Genomic DNA, 19,924 nt, shown 5'->3' on the forward strand with positions numbered 1-19,924 from the left:
TTGTGTGAATGAGTGTAAATGGGGGAGGGAGGTTTTTTGGGTTGGTGCACTAATTTTAAGTGTATCTTGTGTTTTTTATGTTGATTTAATAAAAAAAAAAGTTCTTAATTATTATTATTATTTTTTTAATTTATTTTCCAATTGATCCACGGACCGGTACCGGGCCGCGGCCCAGTGGTTGGGCACCACTGCTTTAAAGTACAGTGAGGCCCTCCAGTGGCTAATATGCTGAACTGCAACAAAAGTCACCTCTCCAGACAGGTGAACAAATCCTATTCATCCATCCATCCATTTTCTACTGCCTGTCCCTTTCAGGGTCGCGGGGTGTCGCTGGAGTCTATCCCAGCTGCATTCAGGCGGAGGGCGGGGTACACACCTGAAAAAGTCGCATACTTTCCAACCCTCCCGGATTTTCCGGGAGACTCCCGAAATTCAGCGCCTCTCCCGAAAACCTCCCGGGACAAATTTTCTCCCGAAAATCTCCCGAAATTCAGGCGGAGCTGGAGGCCACGCCCCCTCCAGCTCCATGCGGACCTGAGTGACGTGTTGACAGCCTGTTCACACGTCCGCTTTCCCACAATATAAACAGCTAATGATCGAGGATGAGTTCTTGGTTTCTTATGTGGGTTTATTGTTAAGCAATTTCATTAACGTCCTCCCAGCGTGGTAACAACACACAACAACAGCGTCTACCGTAAAGCAGTTGGTCTGCCGTAAACAGCAATGTTGTGACACTTTTAAACAGGACAATACTGCCATCTACTGTACATGCATATGTGACCCACCCATAATGTGTCACATTTTTGTGTTGATTTATTTATTTTATTTTGTGGTTTGAATTCGTTTTTGGAGCTGTCATTACACATTTATCAGTATTCACATTGGTCAGTAGGGGGCAGTAGGGCGTTTCTTCCCAATTGAATGCTATCACCTGCAGACCGGAAGTGTCTTGTCATTCTGATGAGCGCGACCAGTCTGTGAACAATTGAAACGTCCTGTGTGCTTTTTCCTCCTGTATAACAGGTTAGTTTTGGTGAATCAACTCACTGAATAATATCCATGTGATCTTTATAAGTTTAAGTACACATTCTGATGGTGGAGCCTAACTCTAAAGTGTTTGTGAGTTGTAGTTTGTATTTGTGAATGAATCCAGTGCACAGCTGCAGTAATCAATACAAAAAGGCGACGTGAGTGCGCAATGTTTATATGGGAACTTCTGATCCTAATTCAGACTCCCAAATTAGAGCTCCCGTTTTCTTATTGATTTTATAATGTATATTTGTATAATGTGTGTGTTCTGAAATAGTGACAGAGAATAGAACAAGGATGGACAATTCAACCCTTAACTCAACAATGAGTAGATGAATGTTATGTGTGTATATGTGTAAATAAATGAACACTGAAATTCAAGTATTTCTTATATATATATATATATATATATATATATATATATATATATATATATATATATATATATATATATGTAATAAAATATCTATATATATATATAGCTAGAATTCACTGAAAGTCAAGTATTTCTTATATATATATATATCTCTTAACCACGCCCCGCCCCACCCCCGACCACGCCCCCACCTCCCGAAATCGGAGGTTTCAAGGTTGGCAAGTATGAAAAGTCGCCACCTCATCACAGGGTCAACACAGATAGACAAAGACAGAAAAATATTTTAAAGCATTCAAAAAATGATAAGGAATATGCATTATTAATTATTCCGCGGTTTAATACCCTTAAAGTCATATTTATCTCTAAGGAAAGTGAATTATTTGACGTGTTCTTCAAAGTATAGTGAGGCCCTCCAGTGGCCAATATGCTGAACTGCAACTAAAGTCACCTCTCCACACACACACACACACACAAACAACACACACACACACACACACACACACACACACACACACACACACACACACACACACACACACACACACTTGGACTAAAATAGTGTTTTCAGACAAGAGATGACTCAAATATTAATTTTGTCGTTGGACATGTTAAAAAATCGCAGTTTAGACCATTTTCACTTTGGCCCTTGGGGGCCAAATGTTTGTGCAGCCTTGCTTCAGAGAGTTAGTGTCTGGTCTTTTATGTTCAAAAGTGTTCAGCTGCATCCCTCCACAGTGCACTGATGCATTCACTACTTCTTCTTCTTCTTCTTCTTCTTCTGGCCACATTTAGTTCCAGTCTTCAGAGTAGAAAGTGTTGCCATGATGCTCCTGCTCCTGACTGGACTTTGTGCTGCGGTGCTGATCAACATGTCGGGTAAATCATTGATTTCTCACCAGCTGATGGAGAATCTTGCTTGAAATGTTTATTTTGAAAAGTATTTTCATTTTGGGGGGAAAAAAAAAACAGCCTTTTTGTTTGAACCTGCACTTATTTGTTGGTTCTGGTCCATTTGAAACATGCTTACATGTTACAATATTTGTCAAATGTTTTCATTCTCCACGTTATTTTGAGCTAACCAGCACCACTTCCTGGCCATCTGGAGAAAAGAGGAAGTAGGCCTTCTTCAGGATGATCATTTGAATACCTCGTCAATGTGTTTGCTATGACTTCAATCCACTTCAACGATTTTTCAGTTTTCAATGCAAATATTTGACCTTTTCCCACACGCTTTTTGGTTTTTGGTGCATCAACCTTTCCATGGTTTCCCAGGTTCTAAACCGCCTACCGCCCCAATGCGGCTGAGATAGGCTCCAGCACACCCCGCCACCCTGAAAAGGGACAAATGGTAGAAAATGGATGGACGAATAAACCAAAGGATTGGTGCACTTTCAAATGCACTTCCGACTCCGACTAAAGTTTCTCAAAAATAGATTTGCAAAAAAGGTTTTCTTTCCATGTAAGGTGAAGGAAAAGTAGTTGATTGACAGTGTTGGGACTGTAACGCCGTTAGTTTCGGCGGTAACTAGTAATCTAACGCGTTATTTTTTATATTCAGTAACTCAGTTACCGTTACTACATGATGCGTTACTGCGTTATTTTACGTTACTTTTTATGTAGTATAAAGTGTGTTTTATTGGAGCGCTGCTGTGTCATCGTTCTGATTCTTCTTGTGTCACAAGCCGGAGAAGAGAGAGAGACATGCGCTCTGTGTGGGTGTGTCTGAGTGTGAGTGTGGGGAGCGAGGGGGGGGGGGGGGGGCGTGTCTGATCATGGCGGAGCCAGAAGTCGAGTTTGTTAACATGGAGATATTTTCACTACTTTTCTTTTGTCGAGCACAAAGAAAATAACATTTTAGTTAAATGTAAATTGTGCTTTGGATCAAAGATGCCATCTACTGCCCAAAACAGCAATTCAAATCTGCTGAAACAGCTACATAAGCAACATGCTTCGACGAAGCTAGTAAAGAGAGATAGAGACTCCAATGACACTTCACCTCCACCACCACCATTTAAGGATTAAGTCTGCCTCTGCTCATCATTCAGCACTGACGGTACACACACTCTGTCAATCAATGTTCCCTCTAATTGTTCATGTGTGAGCAAACGCAAAAAGTCCCTGAGCATTGAGTGGAGTCCATGTGAGCAACATCACATGTGCACACTGTGGCTACACCAGCAGCACACCTGTCCCAAACCTCACTAAATAACAACTTACATCTCCATCCATCCATCCATTTTCTACCGCTTGTCCCTTTCGGGGTCGCTGGAGCCTATCTCAGCTGCATTCAGGCGGAAGGCAGGGTACACCCTGGACAAGTCCCCACCTCATCACAGGGCCAACACAGATAGACAGATAACATTCTCTTATTATTATAATCAAATGACAGCAGTCATTTCCATTTCTAATAGAAGTGTTTAGGCCCACTTACAATGACAATAACAACAAATATTGTTTTTCATGAACTGTGTACTTGTATTGTTTGTCTGGGTGGAGGTCCTGCTTTGGATATAGTTTGTACCCCTTTCAGACATTGCATTTAGTTCCCATTAAAACATTCACATGTTGCACAATGAGATGTAAGCAGGGGATCATGTGTACATTCCTGCAACTTCCTGTTTGTAAAAAATATATTTTTATTTAATATACTAACAGCATTTAATGATTAATATTTATAAATTAAGATTCCTAATAAATGACACTAGAATAAGCACACATTTGATTGGTAAATCATAGTGTAACGACCTGGAATGACACTTTATGTGTGGTGTTGGAGTTGTCCGACTTTTTGTGTGGCTGTAAACGCATCACTGGCTAAGTGCCATATGTGCAAGTGTTGGCGCACGTGAGAGAGCGAGCGGCTGCTGTTGATATAACAAAGTTGCTTTTGGTCTGGTTTGTACTGCAGAAAATGACCAGTTTTGCTAGATATCATTTTTTTTTACTAAAGTTTTGGTGATGTGTTTATGGCCGACAGTAAAGAGTTTTGCTCAGTAAAGTGATGGATGGAATTCATGTCCTCAAAGCGTCTCGACAGACGTATTATTATATTTGAACAATGATGACGAAAACGGTTTTCTCTGTCGTGTCCGTGTCGTGTCGAAAATTGTTATGCGCTTATTTTTTTATTTGATTTTGTGCGTGGCATGGATTTGCCGTGCGCAGAGGACGCTTGAGCAGTGCGCAATTGCACAGGCGCGCTCCTTAGAGGGAACGTTGCTGTCAATTCTCTTATATACTCTTTCATTCTAGACTTCTAGAGTGTTTGATTATCACATCACTCTAAATGTATAGACTATAAAGTATAAAAGGGATCCTAGTGGGCCAGGCCAATTTTTCCTTTTCTCTAAACTAAAACTGGGGAAATGTGTAGAGTGTTCTGGGCTTCAGACATGATTTTGTATAAGAATTACTTGAGGAAGGAAATGCCTGGTTAGGCTTTGTGTATGTAGTGTGTGCCTTTCTTGGTTTACATCTATGCTCTTATTATGCTGTTTGTTACTTATGTATGTTTTGTTGCAGCTATTTAAAATAGTTTTGTCAATTTGTTCTGGCCAGAAACAAATTGGCCTTTGAAACATATCTTTGTCTTTGTGTGTTGTATGTAGAGCACATGGCTTAGCAGAGTTGAGTGATACAAATGCATGTCAAGTTGATCAACAGATTGTATTATTGTCCAGTGCAATAACAGTACTGACATGAAGGCTAAAAGGGCATTAATGGGAGCTTTAAAAAAAAAAAAAAAAGAAGAAAAAAAGACGTAACTAAATAGTTACTTTTCACAGTAACGCATTACTTTTTGGTGTAAGTAACCGAGTTAGTAACTGAGTTACTTTTGAAATGAAGTAACTAGTAACTGTAACTAGTTACTGCTTTGCAGTAACTAACCCAACACTGTTGATTGACATACAAAACTAGAAACAAAACTAATGTTTTCACCGCCAGTCTCTCAACCTCACATTTGTCCAATCAATGTCACCTGTGCACACCTGTGTGCTCTCCTCACACCTGCTGTACATGACACACCTTCTAACTTCTTACATTAACTTGCAATACATCAAAATATATTTTCATGGCAATTCATATACAAATAAATGATTCATTTAACTTAATATATGCAGGACTAGAGAAATATAAATAACACAAAAATGGCGACCACAACCAGAATGAGCTCAATCAAGTACAGTAGCACAGTAGGCCCAAGTATTCATCAAACACCACCAGCGTAGTAGACTTTAAAAGCCATTTTTGACAAATAATTCATTTACCTTAATGATACTGCATGCTGACTGATGCCAGTTAGTGGTGTCCCGATGCTACTTTTTCACTTCCGATGTCGAGTATTGGCCCAGACTGATATTGTTTCCATGCGATATCGGCAGATATCGTACGAACTTCTATTATTTTGTAGTCTGGAATGTTCGAAAAGGTTTAATCGAGTCAAATGAGTCACACAGAGAACAACGGTAGCAATTTTTTGGTATTTTTGTGTTTTTTAATAAATATTGTTTTTGATAATAAATTAAAACATTTAAAAATGATAACTGCGGCCCAATCTTGTTTCACTATCACATTTTAGAGTGCCGTTTGCAAGTGTGACATACGTTGCAGTTGCAAGTCCAAGACGTTAGATGGCAGCAGTGTGTACTTTATGGTCAGTTCAGTCTGTTTGTCGCACCCTAAAAAGTGTTAATGCTACAAGTATTTTGCTTACCACACATTTAAGGTGTTGAAATGGCCTCATAAAATTGATCATGCTAATCCGTAGCATGTCAATGGCAAAGTCAATATATGTTAGCATCCAGCTAGCGCATTTGTGGAAAAGGGCAGCCTTACTTCACTCGCACTGCAGCGTTTTTTTTCCTTTGTCGTCGTCGACAATTGCAACATAAATATAGAGGTTGAGTGCGCTCTCAGTGCTGCTGGAGTGATTGCCAAGTGCCAAAGTGCCAAATCCTTAATTCTTTGTCTGGAATGGACCTCTGTCTTTAAGTTGGTGTTGCAGCAATAGCGGGTGGCACCGAGCGGTCACAATAATCCACAAAGCTGATTTTGTGACGCCGCAAGTTGAATGATGCGGACACGTTTGTTACTGGATACTTTCTAAGTGAATTGCAACTATAACTGTTTGATACTTGTTTATATTTACTTACAAATGTGCCGTTTTAGCAGGCAATGTTGTTCACGTACGTTTAGCTGGTGCGCTATCGTGTGCTTAGCTGTTGTGTAGCTGCTGGCTCCTGTAGCCTAGCATGTTTAGCTTTTGTCAAAGACTTGACTATAATTGTGTGCTTATTAGAGGACATTTAAGTTTGATGGCTTGTATCGCACTTGAAATCCCATATTTGACATGTTGATATCAACACTAATATCAGATATCAATTTTGGATCGGCACAGCCCAAATTTTTGGTGACAATATTTAAGTTTAAGTTTGCATTCTGCAGGGTGGCTTGTATCGCACTTGATATCACATATTTGACATGTTGATATCAATGCTGATATCAGGTATCAATTTTGGATCGGCACAGCCCAAATTTTTGGTGACAATATATTTTTTTTAAGTTTGCATTCTGCAGGATGGCTCGTATCGCACTTGAAATCGCATATTTGACATGTTGATATCAACACTAATATCAGATATCAATTTTGGATCAGCACAGTCCAAATTTTTGGTGACAATATTTAAGTTTAAGTTGGCATTCTGCAGGGTGGCTTGTATCGCACTTGATATCACATATTTGACATGACGGTGTGGCGCAGTGGAAGAATGGCCGTGCGCGACCCGAGGGTCCCTGGTTCAATCCCCACCTAGTACCAACCTCGTCATGTCCGTTGTGTCCTGAGCAAGACACTTCACCCTTGCTCCTGATGGCTGCTGGTTAGCGCCTTGCATGGCAGCTCCCTCCATCAGTGTGTGAATGTGTGTGTGAATGGGTAAATGTGGAAGTAGTGTCAAAGCGCTTTGAGTACCTTGAAGGTAGAAAAGCGCTATACAAGTATAACCCATTTATCATTTATCATTTATGTTGATATCAATGCTGATATCAGGTATCAATTTTGGATCGGCACAGCCCAAATTTTTGGTGACAATATATTTTTTTTAAGTTTGCATTCTGCAGGATGGCTCGTATCGCACTTGAAATCGCATATTTGACATGTCGATATCAACACTAATATCAGATATCAATTTTGGATCGGCACAGCCCAAATTTTTGGTGACAATATTTAAGTTTAAGTTTGCATTCTGCAGGGTGGCTTGTATCGCACTTGATATCACATATTTGACATGTTGATATCAATGCTGATATCAGGTATCAATTTTGGATCGGCACAGCCCAAATTTTTGGTGACAATATATTTTTTTTAAGTTTGCATTCTGCAGGATGGTTTGTATCACACTTGATATCACATATTCGACATAATGATATCAACACTGATATCAGACATCCATTTTGGATCGGCACAGCCCAAATTTTTGGTGACAATATTCAAGTTGAAGTTTGCATTCTGCAGGATGGCTTGTATCGCACTTGATATCACATATTTGACATGTTGATATCAATGCTGATATCAGGTATCAATTTTGGATCGGCACATCCCAAATTTTTGGTGACAATATTTAAGTTGAAGTTTGCATTCTGCAGCATGGCTTGTATCGCACCTGATATCACATATTTGACATGTTGATATCAACACTGATGTCAGATATCCATTTTGGATCGGCACAGCCCAAATTTTTGGTGACAATATTTAAGTTGAAGTTTGCATTCTGCAGGATTGCTCGTATCGCACTTGATATCGCATATTTGACATGTTGATATCAACACTGATATCAGATATCAATTTTGGATCGGCACAGCCCAAATTATTTGTGACAATATTTAAGTTGAAGTTTGCATTCCGCAGTATGGCTTGTATCGCACTTGAAATCGCATATTTGACATGTTGATATCAACACTGATATCAGATATCAATTTTGGATTGGCACAGCCCAAATTTTTGGTGACAATATTCAAGTTGAAGTTTGCATTCTGCAGGATGGCTTGTATCGCACTTGATATCACATATTTGACATGTTGATGTCAACACTGATATCAGATATCAATTTTGGATCGGCACAGCCCAAATTTTTGGTGACAATATTTTTTTTTTTAGTTTGCATTCTGCAGGTTGGCTTGTATCGCACTTGATATCGCATATTTGACATGTTGATATCAACACTGATATCAGATATCAATTTTGGATCGGCACAGCCCAAATTTTTGGTGACAATATTCAAGTTGAAGTTTGCATTCTGCAGGGTGGCTTGTATCGCACTTGATATCACATATTTGACTTGTTGATATCAATGCTGATATCAGGTATCAATTTTGGATTGGCACAGCCCAAATTTTTGGTGACAATATTCAAGTTGAAGTTTGCATTCTGCAGGATGGCTTGTATCGCACTTGATATCACATATTTGACATGTTGATGTCAACACTGATATCAGATATCAATTTTGGATCGGCACAGCCCAAATTTTTGGTGACAATATTTTTTTTTTTAGTTTGCATTCTGCAGGTTGGCTTGTATCGCACTTGATATCGCATATTTGACATGTTGATATCAACACTGATATCAGATATCAATTTTGGATCGGCACAGCCCAAATTTTTGGTGACAATATTCAAGTTGAAGTTTGCATTCTGCAGGGTGGCTTGTATCGCACTTGATATCACATATTTGACTTGTTGATATCAATGCTGATATCAGGTATCAATTTTGGATCGGCACAGCCCAAATTTTTGGTGACAATATTTAAGTTTAAGTTTGCATTCTGCAGGATGGCTTGTATCGCACCTGATATCACATATTTGACATGTTGATATCAACACTGATGTCAGATATCCATTTTGGATCGGCACAGCCCAAATTTTTGGTGACAATATTTAAGTTGAAGTTTGCATTCTGCAGGATGGCTTGTATCGCACTTGATATCGCATATTTGACATGTTGATATCAACACTGATATCAAATATCAATTTTGGATCGGCACAGCCCAAATTTTTTGGTGACACTATTTAAGTTGAAGTTTGCATTCTGCAGGATGGCTTGTATCGCACTTGATATCACATATTTGACATGTTGATGTCAACACTGATATCAGATATCAATTTTGGATCGGCAAAGCCCAAATTTTTGGTGAGAATATTTAAGTTGAAGTTTGTATTCTGCAGGATGGCTCGTATCGCACTTGATATCACATATTTGACATGTTGATGTCCACACTGATATCAGATATCAATTTTGGATCGGCACAGCCCAAATTTTTGGTGACAATATTTAAGTTGAAGTTTGTATTCTGCAGGATGGCTCGTATCGCACTTGATATCACATATTTGACATGTTGATGTCCACACTGATATCAGATATCAATTTTGGATCGGCACAGCCCAAATTTTTGGTGACAATATTCAAGTTTAAGTTTGCATTCTGCAGGATGGCTCGTATCGCACTTGATATCGCATATTTGACATGTTGATATCAACACTGATATGAGATATCAATTTTGGATCGTCAAAGCCCAAATTTTTGGTGACAATATTCAAGTTGAAGTTGAATCGCACTTGATATCAACACTGAAATCAGACATCCATTTTGGATCGGCACAGCCCAAATTTTTGGTGACGATGTTTAAGTTTAAGTTTGCATTCTGCAGGATGGCTTGTATCGCACCTGATATCGCATATTTGACATGTTGATATCAATGCTGATATCAGGTATCAATTTTGGATCGGCACAGCCCAAATTTTTGGTGACAATATATTTTTTTAAAGTTTGCATTCTGCAGGATGGCTTGTATCGCACTTGATATCACATATTCGACATGTTGATATCAACACTGATATCAGACATCCATTTTGGATCGGCACAGCCCAAATTTTTGGTGACAATATTCAAGTTTAAATTTGCATTCTGCAGGATGGCTTGTATCGCACTTGATATCACATATTTGACATGTTGATATCATCACATACTTGTCGTTTTCCTGCTGATATCAGAGCGATACCAATTGTTGACAATGTACCTGAAGTTGTGTTGTGAACCCAGAGGGCGTGAGTCAGGATTTGGTGGCGATCCAGAAGCCGCGCTTCTACGGCGTGCGGCCCGGTCGCTTGGTGGCCATCTACTGCATGTCCTCCAAGCAGCACCTGGCGGCCCAGGTGGTCTGGTACAAGACCCCCGAGTACGACCGGGCGCCGTCCCAACGGCAGGTGCTGGAGGGCGCCATCACTCGCCACAAGAACCTGACCCGCAACGCCTTCCTCATCCTGACCGACTTGACCGTCCAAGACAGCGGCGTTTACTACTGCAGGATCGAGCAGGCCTGGGGGGCGGGGACTCAGCTGCAGGTTGCCAGTAGGTGCAAGTTGTGCCCGGCGTGGAAAAAGGAGGCGGACCTCTCACGGGGTTGTCACCCACAGGGCCGGTGGACAGAGCCCGGGTGTTGCACCACAGCACGGTGAAGGACGGCCTCATGGTCACGCAGGCTCTCATGATGGCGCTCTTTGCCGCCGCCCTGCTGCATCGCAAACTGGTGAGCAAAGAAAGTCCTCCTTAGGTTTGCAAATGGGGGGGGGGGGGGGAGTTTCCGGTAAATTTCCGGAAACTTTCCGGTAAATTTCCGGAAACTTTCCGGAAATTTACCACGGAAAGTTAAGCTCGGGAAGTTTGGACATTTTGACCATTTTTTGATTATTCAAAGTTGGACACCATAGCTTGTAAAACTGGGAATTATCTGCACATGTGATGGAGGAATGCACAGTGCAGGGTTGAAATTCTACTGAATTTGCATGAAATCAGGTTGTTTGAGCTAATTGCATTCAATGTTTATTCCCATACATTCCCATTAATTCCCGTTAATTCCCATGGAAAGTTTCCAACTTTGAACATTCCCAGAATTTTGCAACTCTAATTAGGGTTGCAAATGGGTGGAAAGTTTCCAGTAAATATCCGTAAATTTTCCGTAAATTTACCACGGTAAATTAAGCTCGGGAAGTTTGGAAATTTTGACCATTTTTTGATTATTCAAAATTGGACACCGTCTCAAGATGAGAAGCTTGTAAAACTGGGAATTATCTGCACATGTGATGGAGGAATGCACAGTGCAGGGTTGAAATTCTCCTGAATTTGCATGAAATCAGGTTGTTTGAGCTAATAATCATGCTGCAAGATCTAGCATGTTGCATTCAATGTTTATTCCCATATATTCCCATATATTCCCATTAATTACCATATATTCCCGTTAATTCCCATGGAAAGTTTCCAACTTTGAATATTCCCGGAATTTTGCAACCCTACTTAGGGTTGCAAATCGGTGGAAAGTTTCCGGTAAATTTCCGGAAACTCTCCGGAAATTTACCACGGGAAGTTAAGCTCGGGAATTTTGGACATTTTGACAAGTTTTTTGATTATTCTAAATTGGACACCGTGCCTTTTAAAACTGGGAATAATCTGCACATGTGATGGAAGAATGCACTGCACATGTGATGGGGGAATGCACAGTGAAGGGTTGAAATTCTCCTGAATTTGCATGAAATCAGGTTGTTTCAGCTAATAATCATGCTGCAAGATCTAGCATGTTGCATTCAATGTTTATTCCCATTCATTTCCCAATAATTCCCATGGAAAGTTTCCAACTTTGAATATTCCCGGAATTTTGCAACTCTAATTAGGGTTGCAAATGGGTGGAAAGTTTCCGGTAAATATCCGTAAATTTTCCGTAAATTTACCACGGGAAGTTAAGCTCAGGAAGTTTGGAAATTTTGACCATTTTTTGATTATTCAAAATTGGCCACCGTCTCAAGATGAGAAGCTTGTAAAACTGGGAATTATCTGCACATGTGATGGAGGAATGCACAGTGAAGGGTTGAAATTCTACTGAATTTGCATGAAATCAGGTTGTTTGAGCTAATAATCATGCTGCAAGATCTAGCATGTTGCATTCAATGTTTATTCCCATTAAATTCCCATTCATTCCCATGGAAAGTTTCCAACTTTGAATATTTCCGGAATTTTGCAACCCTACTTAGGGTTGCAAATGGGTGGAAAGTTTCCAGTAAATTTCCGGAAACTTTCCGTAAATTTACCACGGGAAGTTAAGCTCGGGAAGTTTGGACATTTTGACCATTTTTTGATTTTTCAAAATTGGACACTGTCAGAAGCTTGTAAAACTGGGAATTATCTGCACATGTGATGGAGGAATGCACAGTGCAGGGTTGAAATTCTACTGAATTTGCATGAAATCAGGTTGTTTGAGCTAATTGCATTCAATGTTTATTCCCATATATTCCCATTCATTCCCGTTAATTACCATATATTCCCGTTAATTCCCATGGAAAGTTTCCAACTTTGAATATTCCCGGAATTTTGCAACTCTAATTAGGGTTGCAAATGGGTGGAAAGTTTCCGGTAAATATCCGTAAATTTTCCGTAAATTTACCACGGGAAGTTAAGCTCGGGAAGTTTGGACATTTTGACTATTTTTTGATTATTCAAAGTGGGACACCGTCCACTTATAAAACTGGGAATTATCTGCACATGTGATGGAGGAATGCACAGTGCAGGGTTGAAATTCTACTGAATTTGCATGAAATCAGGTTGTTTGAGCTAATAATCATGCTGCAAGATCTAGCATGTTGCATTCAATGTTTATTCCCATTAAATTCCCATGGAAAGTTTCCAACTTTGAATATTCCCGGAATTTTGCAACCCTACTTATAGCACCACATTTTGGGCCCCACGTACACAAGACCCCTGAAGGGTCCTTCATCGTACGCTTGGTATGTGTCCATGCACTAAACCAGGGGTTCTTAAACCTTTTTCACCTTTACAGAGGGGCCCGGGGCCCACTCAAATATTACCTTATTATTACATCTCACCTACTAACCGTTAAAACGTGTCAAATAATATACAAAGATTATTATCAAAGTGAATTCAATGAAAATACAGCTTCACCACTTTAGTTATATTTTTTGCACTTAAGAAACTTTCATAATGATTTTAGCTCCAGTCTTATTATACACACACAGTTATAATATATATATATATATATATATATATATATATACATACATACACACACACATATATATATTATATTAATATATATACACATATATATATTATATTAATATACACATATATATATTAATATATATATATATAAATATATATATATATATATATATTAATATATATATATATATATATTATTGTATAAATAAATGTACAGTAAATGTGTGCATGCTTCCTTGCAGCTGCTGAAGAGGAGAGAGACCATCTACGAGGAGCCTCAGCTGGACCACATCTACCAGGTGAGTTGAAGCCTGGCCACGCCCACTACACACCTGACCCTTGACCCCCGTGCAGGGTTTGGTGATGGAGATGGGCGGAGACGACCTCTACGAGGAACTCACCATGTACGCCCAGGCTGCAGAGGTCGCCGAGGCCCCGTGGGAATGACGCGTGTGCTCCTTGTAGTCCACAGGAACTACTTTTGTTTACGCAATAAACTTCTGAGTGCTCACAGCTGCATAAAATACCGTTTTAATTCAGAGGGAACTTTGTCTATCATTCACAATCTGTATGGAAGACTAAAACATTCAGGTTTTTTTATGCATTCTATATCGTAAATAAACATTAGCAAAAGTCAGCTAACAATGAAGGTAGTAGAAGTCACTATTTTGCCTATAAAGTTATGTTTGACTAAGGGGAGATGACGGCAACAGACACCAGGGGATAGTAATGTTCAATAATTTATTATATATATAGTCAATATATATAATAAACAATACTAATAAATTAAACTAAGGAAATGGAGTGTGTGACAAAAACCCAGGAGTGTGTATGTGTGAGGCTGTGTGTAAGGTAAAGTGAAGTGTGTGTTACCAAGTGTTGTCGAGAGCGAAGGAACAAGGCAGTCCGAGGGGCAGGCAGATGATCCAGGGCAGGAGATAAGAGGCTAGATCTGTGTTCAGGCGAGGGTCGGGAATCGAGGAAGGCAGTCCGGGAAACAACGGGAGATCTCAAAGGGGAAGACTCGGAAAGGCAGGTACACAAAGATCTAACCAAGTTCCCGCATGGATCCTTGGATCCACTGGTCCTTTATCCAGCTGGCCCTCATCAGTCCCAGGTGTGCGGATTGGCGATTGTCTGCAGGCGTGTCGCTGCGTGGGCGTGCTGTGCTCAGCGTGAGTGGGGGCGTGGCCGAGCGAGCAGCCAGAGGAGGAACTGTGACACTCAGTTGCAGGAGGGAAGTGGGTTCGAATCCGCGCCGTGACAAAAGTGCTGTAAAAACCTCCGTCTGTAAGTATACATGTAATGTAGTAGCCGTCACATTCAAAATAACATGTTTCTACACATTTTTGCTCATTTTAAGCATACGGACGCATCACAACATTCACCTTTTCCTTGGAAAAAGACGACACTAATCATGGCAGACCTCATGAGAGACAACCAGGAGGACTTTGGCACACATTATGATCCAGAAACGTACATTTTTGAGCCTGAATATAAGGAGGATGATCTACAGGTTTTAGAAGCTGGGCGATAAGATCCAGCATGTAACAGTATTGCTAAGTCAATCAATCAATGTTTATTTATATAGCCCTAAATCACAAGTGTCTCAAAGGGCTGCACAAGCCACAACAACATCTGCGGTACAGAGCCCACATAAGGGCAAGGAAAAACTCACAACCCAGTGGGATGTCGATGAGAATGACTGAGAAACCTTGGAAGCCACACACACACACACACACACATAGTTCGGTTGGTAGAGTAGACGTGCCAGCAACTTAAATATTGTCACCAAAAATTTGGGCTGTGCCGATCCAAAATTGATATCTGATATCAGTGTTGATAACATGTCCAAATATGTGATATCAAGTGTGATACGAGCCATCCTGCAGAATGCAAACTTCAACTTAAATATTGTCACCAAAAATTTGGGCTGTGCCGATCCAAAATTGATACCTGATATCAGTGTTGATATCAACATGTCCAAATATGTGATATCAAGTGCGATACGAGCCATCCTGCAGAATGCAAACTTCAACTTAAATATTGTCACCAAGAATTTGGGCTGTGCCGATCCAAAATTGATATCTGTGTTGACAACATGTCAAATATGTGATATCAAGTGCGATACGAGCCATCCTGCAGAATGCAAACTTCAACTTAAATATTGTCACCAAAAATTTGGGCTGTGCCGATCCAAAATTGATACCTGATATTAGTGTTGATATCAACATGTCCAAATATGTGATATCAAGTGCGATACGAGCCATCCTGCAGAATCCAAACTTCAACTTAAATATTGTCACCAAGAATTTGGGCTGTGCCGATCCAAAATTGATATCTGATATCAGTGTTGATATCAACATGTCAAATGTGCGATACAAGCCATCCTGCAGAATGCAAACTTCAACTTAAATATTGTCACCAAAAATTTGGGCTGTGCCGATCCAAAATTGATATCAGTTGACATCAACATGTCAAATATGTGATATCAAGTGCGATACGAGCCATCCTGCAGAATGCAAACTTCAACTTAAATATTGTCAAAGATTTGAACTGTGCCAATCCAAAATGGATATCTGATATCAGTGTTGATATCAACATGTCCAAATATGTGATATCAAGTGCGATACAAGCCATCAAACGTAAATGTCCTCTAATAAGCACACAATTATAGTCAAGTCTTTGACAAAAGCTAAACATGCTAGGCTACAGGAGCCAGCAGCTACACAACAGCTAAGCACACGATAGCGCACCAGCTAAACGTACGTGAACAACATTGCCTGCTAAAACAGCACATTTGTAAATAAATATAAACAAGTATCTCATAATTATAGTTGCAATTCACTTAGAAAGTATCCAGTAACAAACGTGTCCGCATCATTCAATTTGCAGGCGTCACGGAATCAGCTCCGTGGATTATTGTGACCGCTCGGTGCCACCAACTATTGCTGCAACACTTCAACTTAAAGACGGAGGTCCATTCCAGACAAAGAATTAAGGATTTGGCACTTTGGCAATCACTCCAGCAGCACTGAGAGCGCACTCAACCTCTAGTTATGTTGCAATTGTTAAAGAAAAAAATGCTCCAGTGCAAATGAAGGAAGGTTACCCTTTTCCAGGCCGTGTCAGCAACTTGAGGGTTGCAGGTTCGATCCCCACTTCCACCATCCTAGTCACTGCCGTTGTGTCCTTGGGCAAGACACTTTACCCACCTGCTCCCAGTGGTTTAAATGGAACTTAGATATTGGCTTTCACTAGAGAAAAAGAGCTATATAAATATAATTCACTGCACAACGCACCTGCTGATAAATCTGACACTTTTCCCGCCTTTGTCGCCATCTGGTGGACTTAAGTCTTTACTACAGTTGCCACCCACACTGAAGCCCCAGACCACCACAATGTAGCCCACCAGGCATCTTTTTTCCCACCATTCCTGAAATGAACCACTCAAACGTTCATTTAGAACAAAATCAACAACTTTATTCAAAAGGTGAAAACATTTGGCAGATAAAATACGACACGTTAAAAAATAAGAACTTTCACTTTAGTTTAAAAAAACGTTGGAAGTTTTTTTTTTTTTTAAATCCTCCCAAACCGCCGACTTCAAGACGCCGCCGGCGAGAAGAAGGCGACTCTCTTCTCCACTTTGTGGCGCAGCTTCGTCGGCAACCAGGCCAGACGTGTGCCCACTCGCTCAGAGTTCCTCCCCAGGAAGTCCACACACAACCTGGGGGGGGGGCAACCACATTAACCAGTGTGTGTGTGTGTGTGTGTGTGTGTGTAAGCTTCCTCCAACACAAGCCCCGCCCCTTCCACCTGCGACGTACCTGAAGAGGGAGTACGGCTGCGTCTGGAAGACGAAGACGTCTCGGCAGTGGTGCTTGGGCCGCGACATCAGCACGGTTACCTAGCAACGACAACAACATGATGTCACACGTGTGCCTGCTAAAGTATTGGGTCAGCAACAGGAAGTCCTACACTGCAAAAATTGAAATATCTCAAATAAGGCTGATATTTGCTTATTTTCTGTCCTAGATGATGTCATTAAGATATTACAGATGTGATGAGCTAGATTGAGTAAAACATGCTTGAAAGTAGAATATCAAGTGTTGTGTCATCAACACTCACAAGTAGAAAACTACTTTTTTAAAGTCATCATTTCTTACTTCAAACATGAAAAAACAAATGATGCATATCATTAAGATAATGGCACTAGCATTTACTTCATTTAAGAAAATTTTTCAACATATTGAGAAAAGTCTTTCTACCATTTAGTGAGAATATACTTATTTGAAGCTATTTTTGGGTTCATTGAGGTTGGCTCATTTTACTTATTTTGGAAAGTCTTGACAAGCCAAATTTTCTTGTTCTACTGGCAGATAATTTTGCTTAGTTCAAATAAAATACCCCTTATTTTTGTATTTTTAGGGCCCGCATGGCCCATTGTATAAGGACTCCCAAAGGGAGTCCTTATGCAATGGGACATAAGGACCTATTGAATTTCTAAGGTTTTATTATTATTAGGGCCCACATGGCCCATTGTATAAGGCCTTATGCAATGGGACACAAGGACCTATTGAATTTCTAAGGTTTTATTATTAGGGCCCGCATGGCCCATTGTATAAGGACTCCCAAAGGGAGTCCTTATGCAATGGGACATAAGGACCTATTGAATTTCTAAGGTTTTATTATTATTAGGGCCCGCATGGCCCATTGTATAAGGACTCCCCTTATGCGATGGGACATAAGGACCTATTGAATTTCTAAGGTTTTATTATTAGGGCCCGCATGGCCCATTGTATAAGGACTCCCAAAGGGAGTCCTTATGCAATGGGACATAAGGACCTATTGAATTTCTAAGGTTTTATTATTATTAGGGCCCGCATGGCCCATTGTATAAGGCCTTATGCAATGGGACATAAGGACCTATTGAATTTCTAAGTTTTTATTATTAGGGCCCGCATGGCCCATTGTAAAAGGACTCCCAAAGGGAGTCCTTATGCAATGGGACATAAGGACCTATTGAATTTCTAAGGTTTTATTATTATTAGGGCCCGCATGGCCCATTGTATAAGGACTCCCAAAGGGAGTCCTTATGCAATGGGACATAAGGACCTATTGAATTTCTAAGGTTTTATTATTATTAGGGCCCGCATGGCCCATTGTATAAGGACTCCCAAAGGGAGTCCTTATACAATGGGACATAAGGACCTATTGAATTTCTAAGGTTTTATTATTAGGGCCCGCATGGCCCATTGTATAAAGACTCCCAAAGGGAGTCCTTATGCAATGGGACATAAGGACCTATTGAATTTCTAATGTTTTATTATTATTATTATTATTATTATTCCGCAACTTTGCGCTGTAATTTGACCCCCTTAACATACTTCAAAACTCACCAACTTTTACACACACATCAGTAATATAAGGCTAAACTTTTTATCAAAAAACCAAACCTCAAAACTCAAAATTGCGCTCTAGCGCCCCCTACGAAAAGGAAAAAAAACTAGACTGCCTGTAACTCCCACTAGAAAGGTCGGAGAGACATGAAACAAAAACCTTTATGTAGATGTGACTTAGACCTAGATTTCATAATAGTATGTTCTTGGGCAAAAATCAACAGGAAGTTGGCAATTCCCCCTTCAAGACAAAAAAGTACTAAAAACAGTCACTTTTGCCTCTTTGAGCTATAATTTGACCCTCTTAACATGCTTCACCAAACTGAACACACACATCAGGACTGGCTAAAATTGCGATCTAATGAAAAAACCTAACCCCAAATCTAAAAATTGTGCTCTACCGCAATTTTTTAATAAAACGCAGAAAAAACTGCTCCTCTGAAGAAAAAAAATGACAAAACTGCCTGTAACTCCCACTGGGAAGGTCGGAGAGACATGAAACAAAAACCTCTATGTAGGTCTCACTTAGACCTACATTTCATAAATTGACAACCCCCAGCAAAAATCAACAGGAAGTTTGCTATTCCCCCTTCAAAACAACATTTTTGTAAAAACCGGTCACCTTTCTTCAAACATTATCTCCTCTGAGCGCGTTTGTTGTTTCGGCTTCAAACTAACAGGAGAGAGATTGAACCCTTCTGATTAAAAGTTGGCGAAACAGTTTTGATACCTGCTCCGGTTTTGATTTTATGACCCTTCAAAGACACGCTGCACTGACGCTGCTGCGCTGCTGTTTTTTTAAGATGGCTGCTTAAAAGCAGGAAGCACCAATGTGCCCACACAATGCAGACAAGGTAGGTACACTAGACAAAAGTATTGGGACACTTCGGACTAAAAGTAGACAAAAGTATTGGGACACTTCGGACTAAAAGTAGACAAAAGTATTGGGACACTTATGACGAAAACTGAACAAAAGTATTGGGACACTTACACTGGAAAAAATTATTGGGACACTTAGGAATACCACTGAACAAAAGTATTGGGACACTTGGGACT

The 19,924-nt window shown here is 40.1% G+C and overlaps 2 protein-coding genes across 2 annotated transcripts in view; one reads left to right on the plus strand and one right to left on the minus strand.

The window, feature by feature from the left end:
• Positions 1-2,162: 2,162 nt before the first annotated feature.
• Positions 2,163-14,005, plus strand: cd79b (CD79b molecule, immunoglobulin-associated beta). Its single transcript, XM_061931877.2, has 5 exons — positions 2,163-2,281; positions 10,500-10,808; positions 10,874-10,986; positions 13,709-13,765; positions 13,821-14,005. Exons 1-5 carry the CDS (start codon positions 2,227-2,229, stop codon positions 13,911-13,913), a joined length of 627 nt encoding a protein of 208 aa, XP_061787861.1. The 5' UTR covers positions 2,163-2,226; the 3' UTR covers positions 13,914-14,005.
• Positions 14,006-16,923: 2,918 nt separating this feature from the next.
• Positions 16,924-19,924, minus strand: part of LOC133577758 (kelch domain-containing protein 1-like) — a 37,970-nt gene continuing 34,969 nt past the window's right edge. The window contains exons 12-13 of the mRNA XM_072912700.1: positions 17,297-17,376; positions 16,924-17,196 (exon numbers count right to left, since the gene is read on the minus strand). Coding sequence (XP_072768801.1) covers positions 17,073-17,196; positions 17,297-17,376 — 204 coding nt within the window. The 3' untranslated portion in view covers positions 16,924-17,072. The remainder of the gene's footprint in view (positions 17,197-17,296; positions 17,377-19,924) is intronic.

This window comes from Nerophis lumbriciformis, linkage group LG39, assembly GCF_033978685.3.
Source record: "Nerophis lumbriciformis linkage group LG39, RoL_Nlum_v2.1, whole genome shotgun sequence".
NCBI classification, from domain to species: Eukaryota; Metazoa; Chordata; class Actinopteri; order Syngnathiformes; family Syngnathidae; genus Nerophis; species Nerophis lumbriciformis.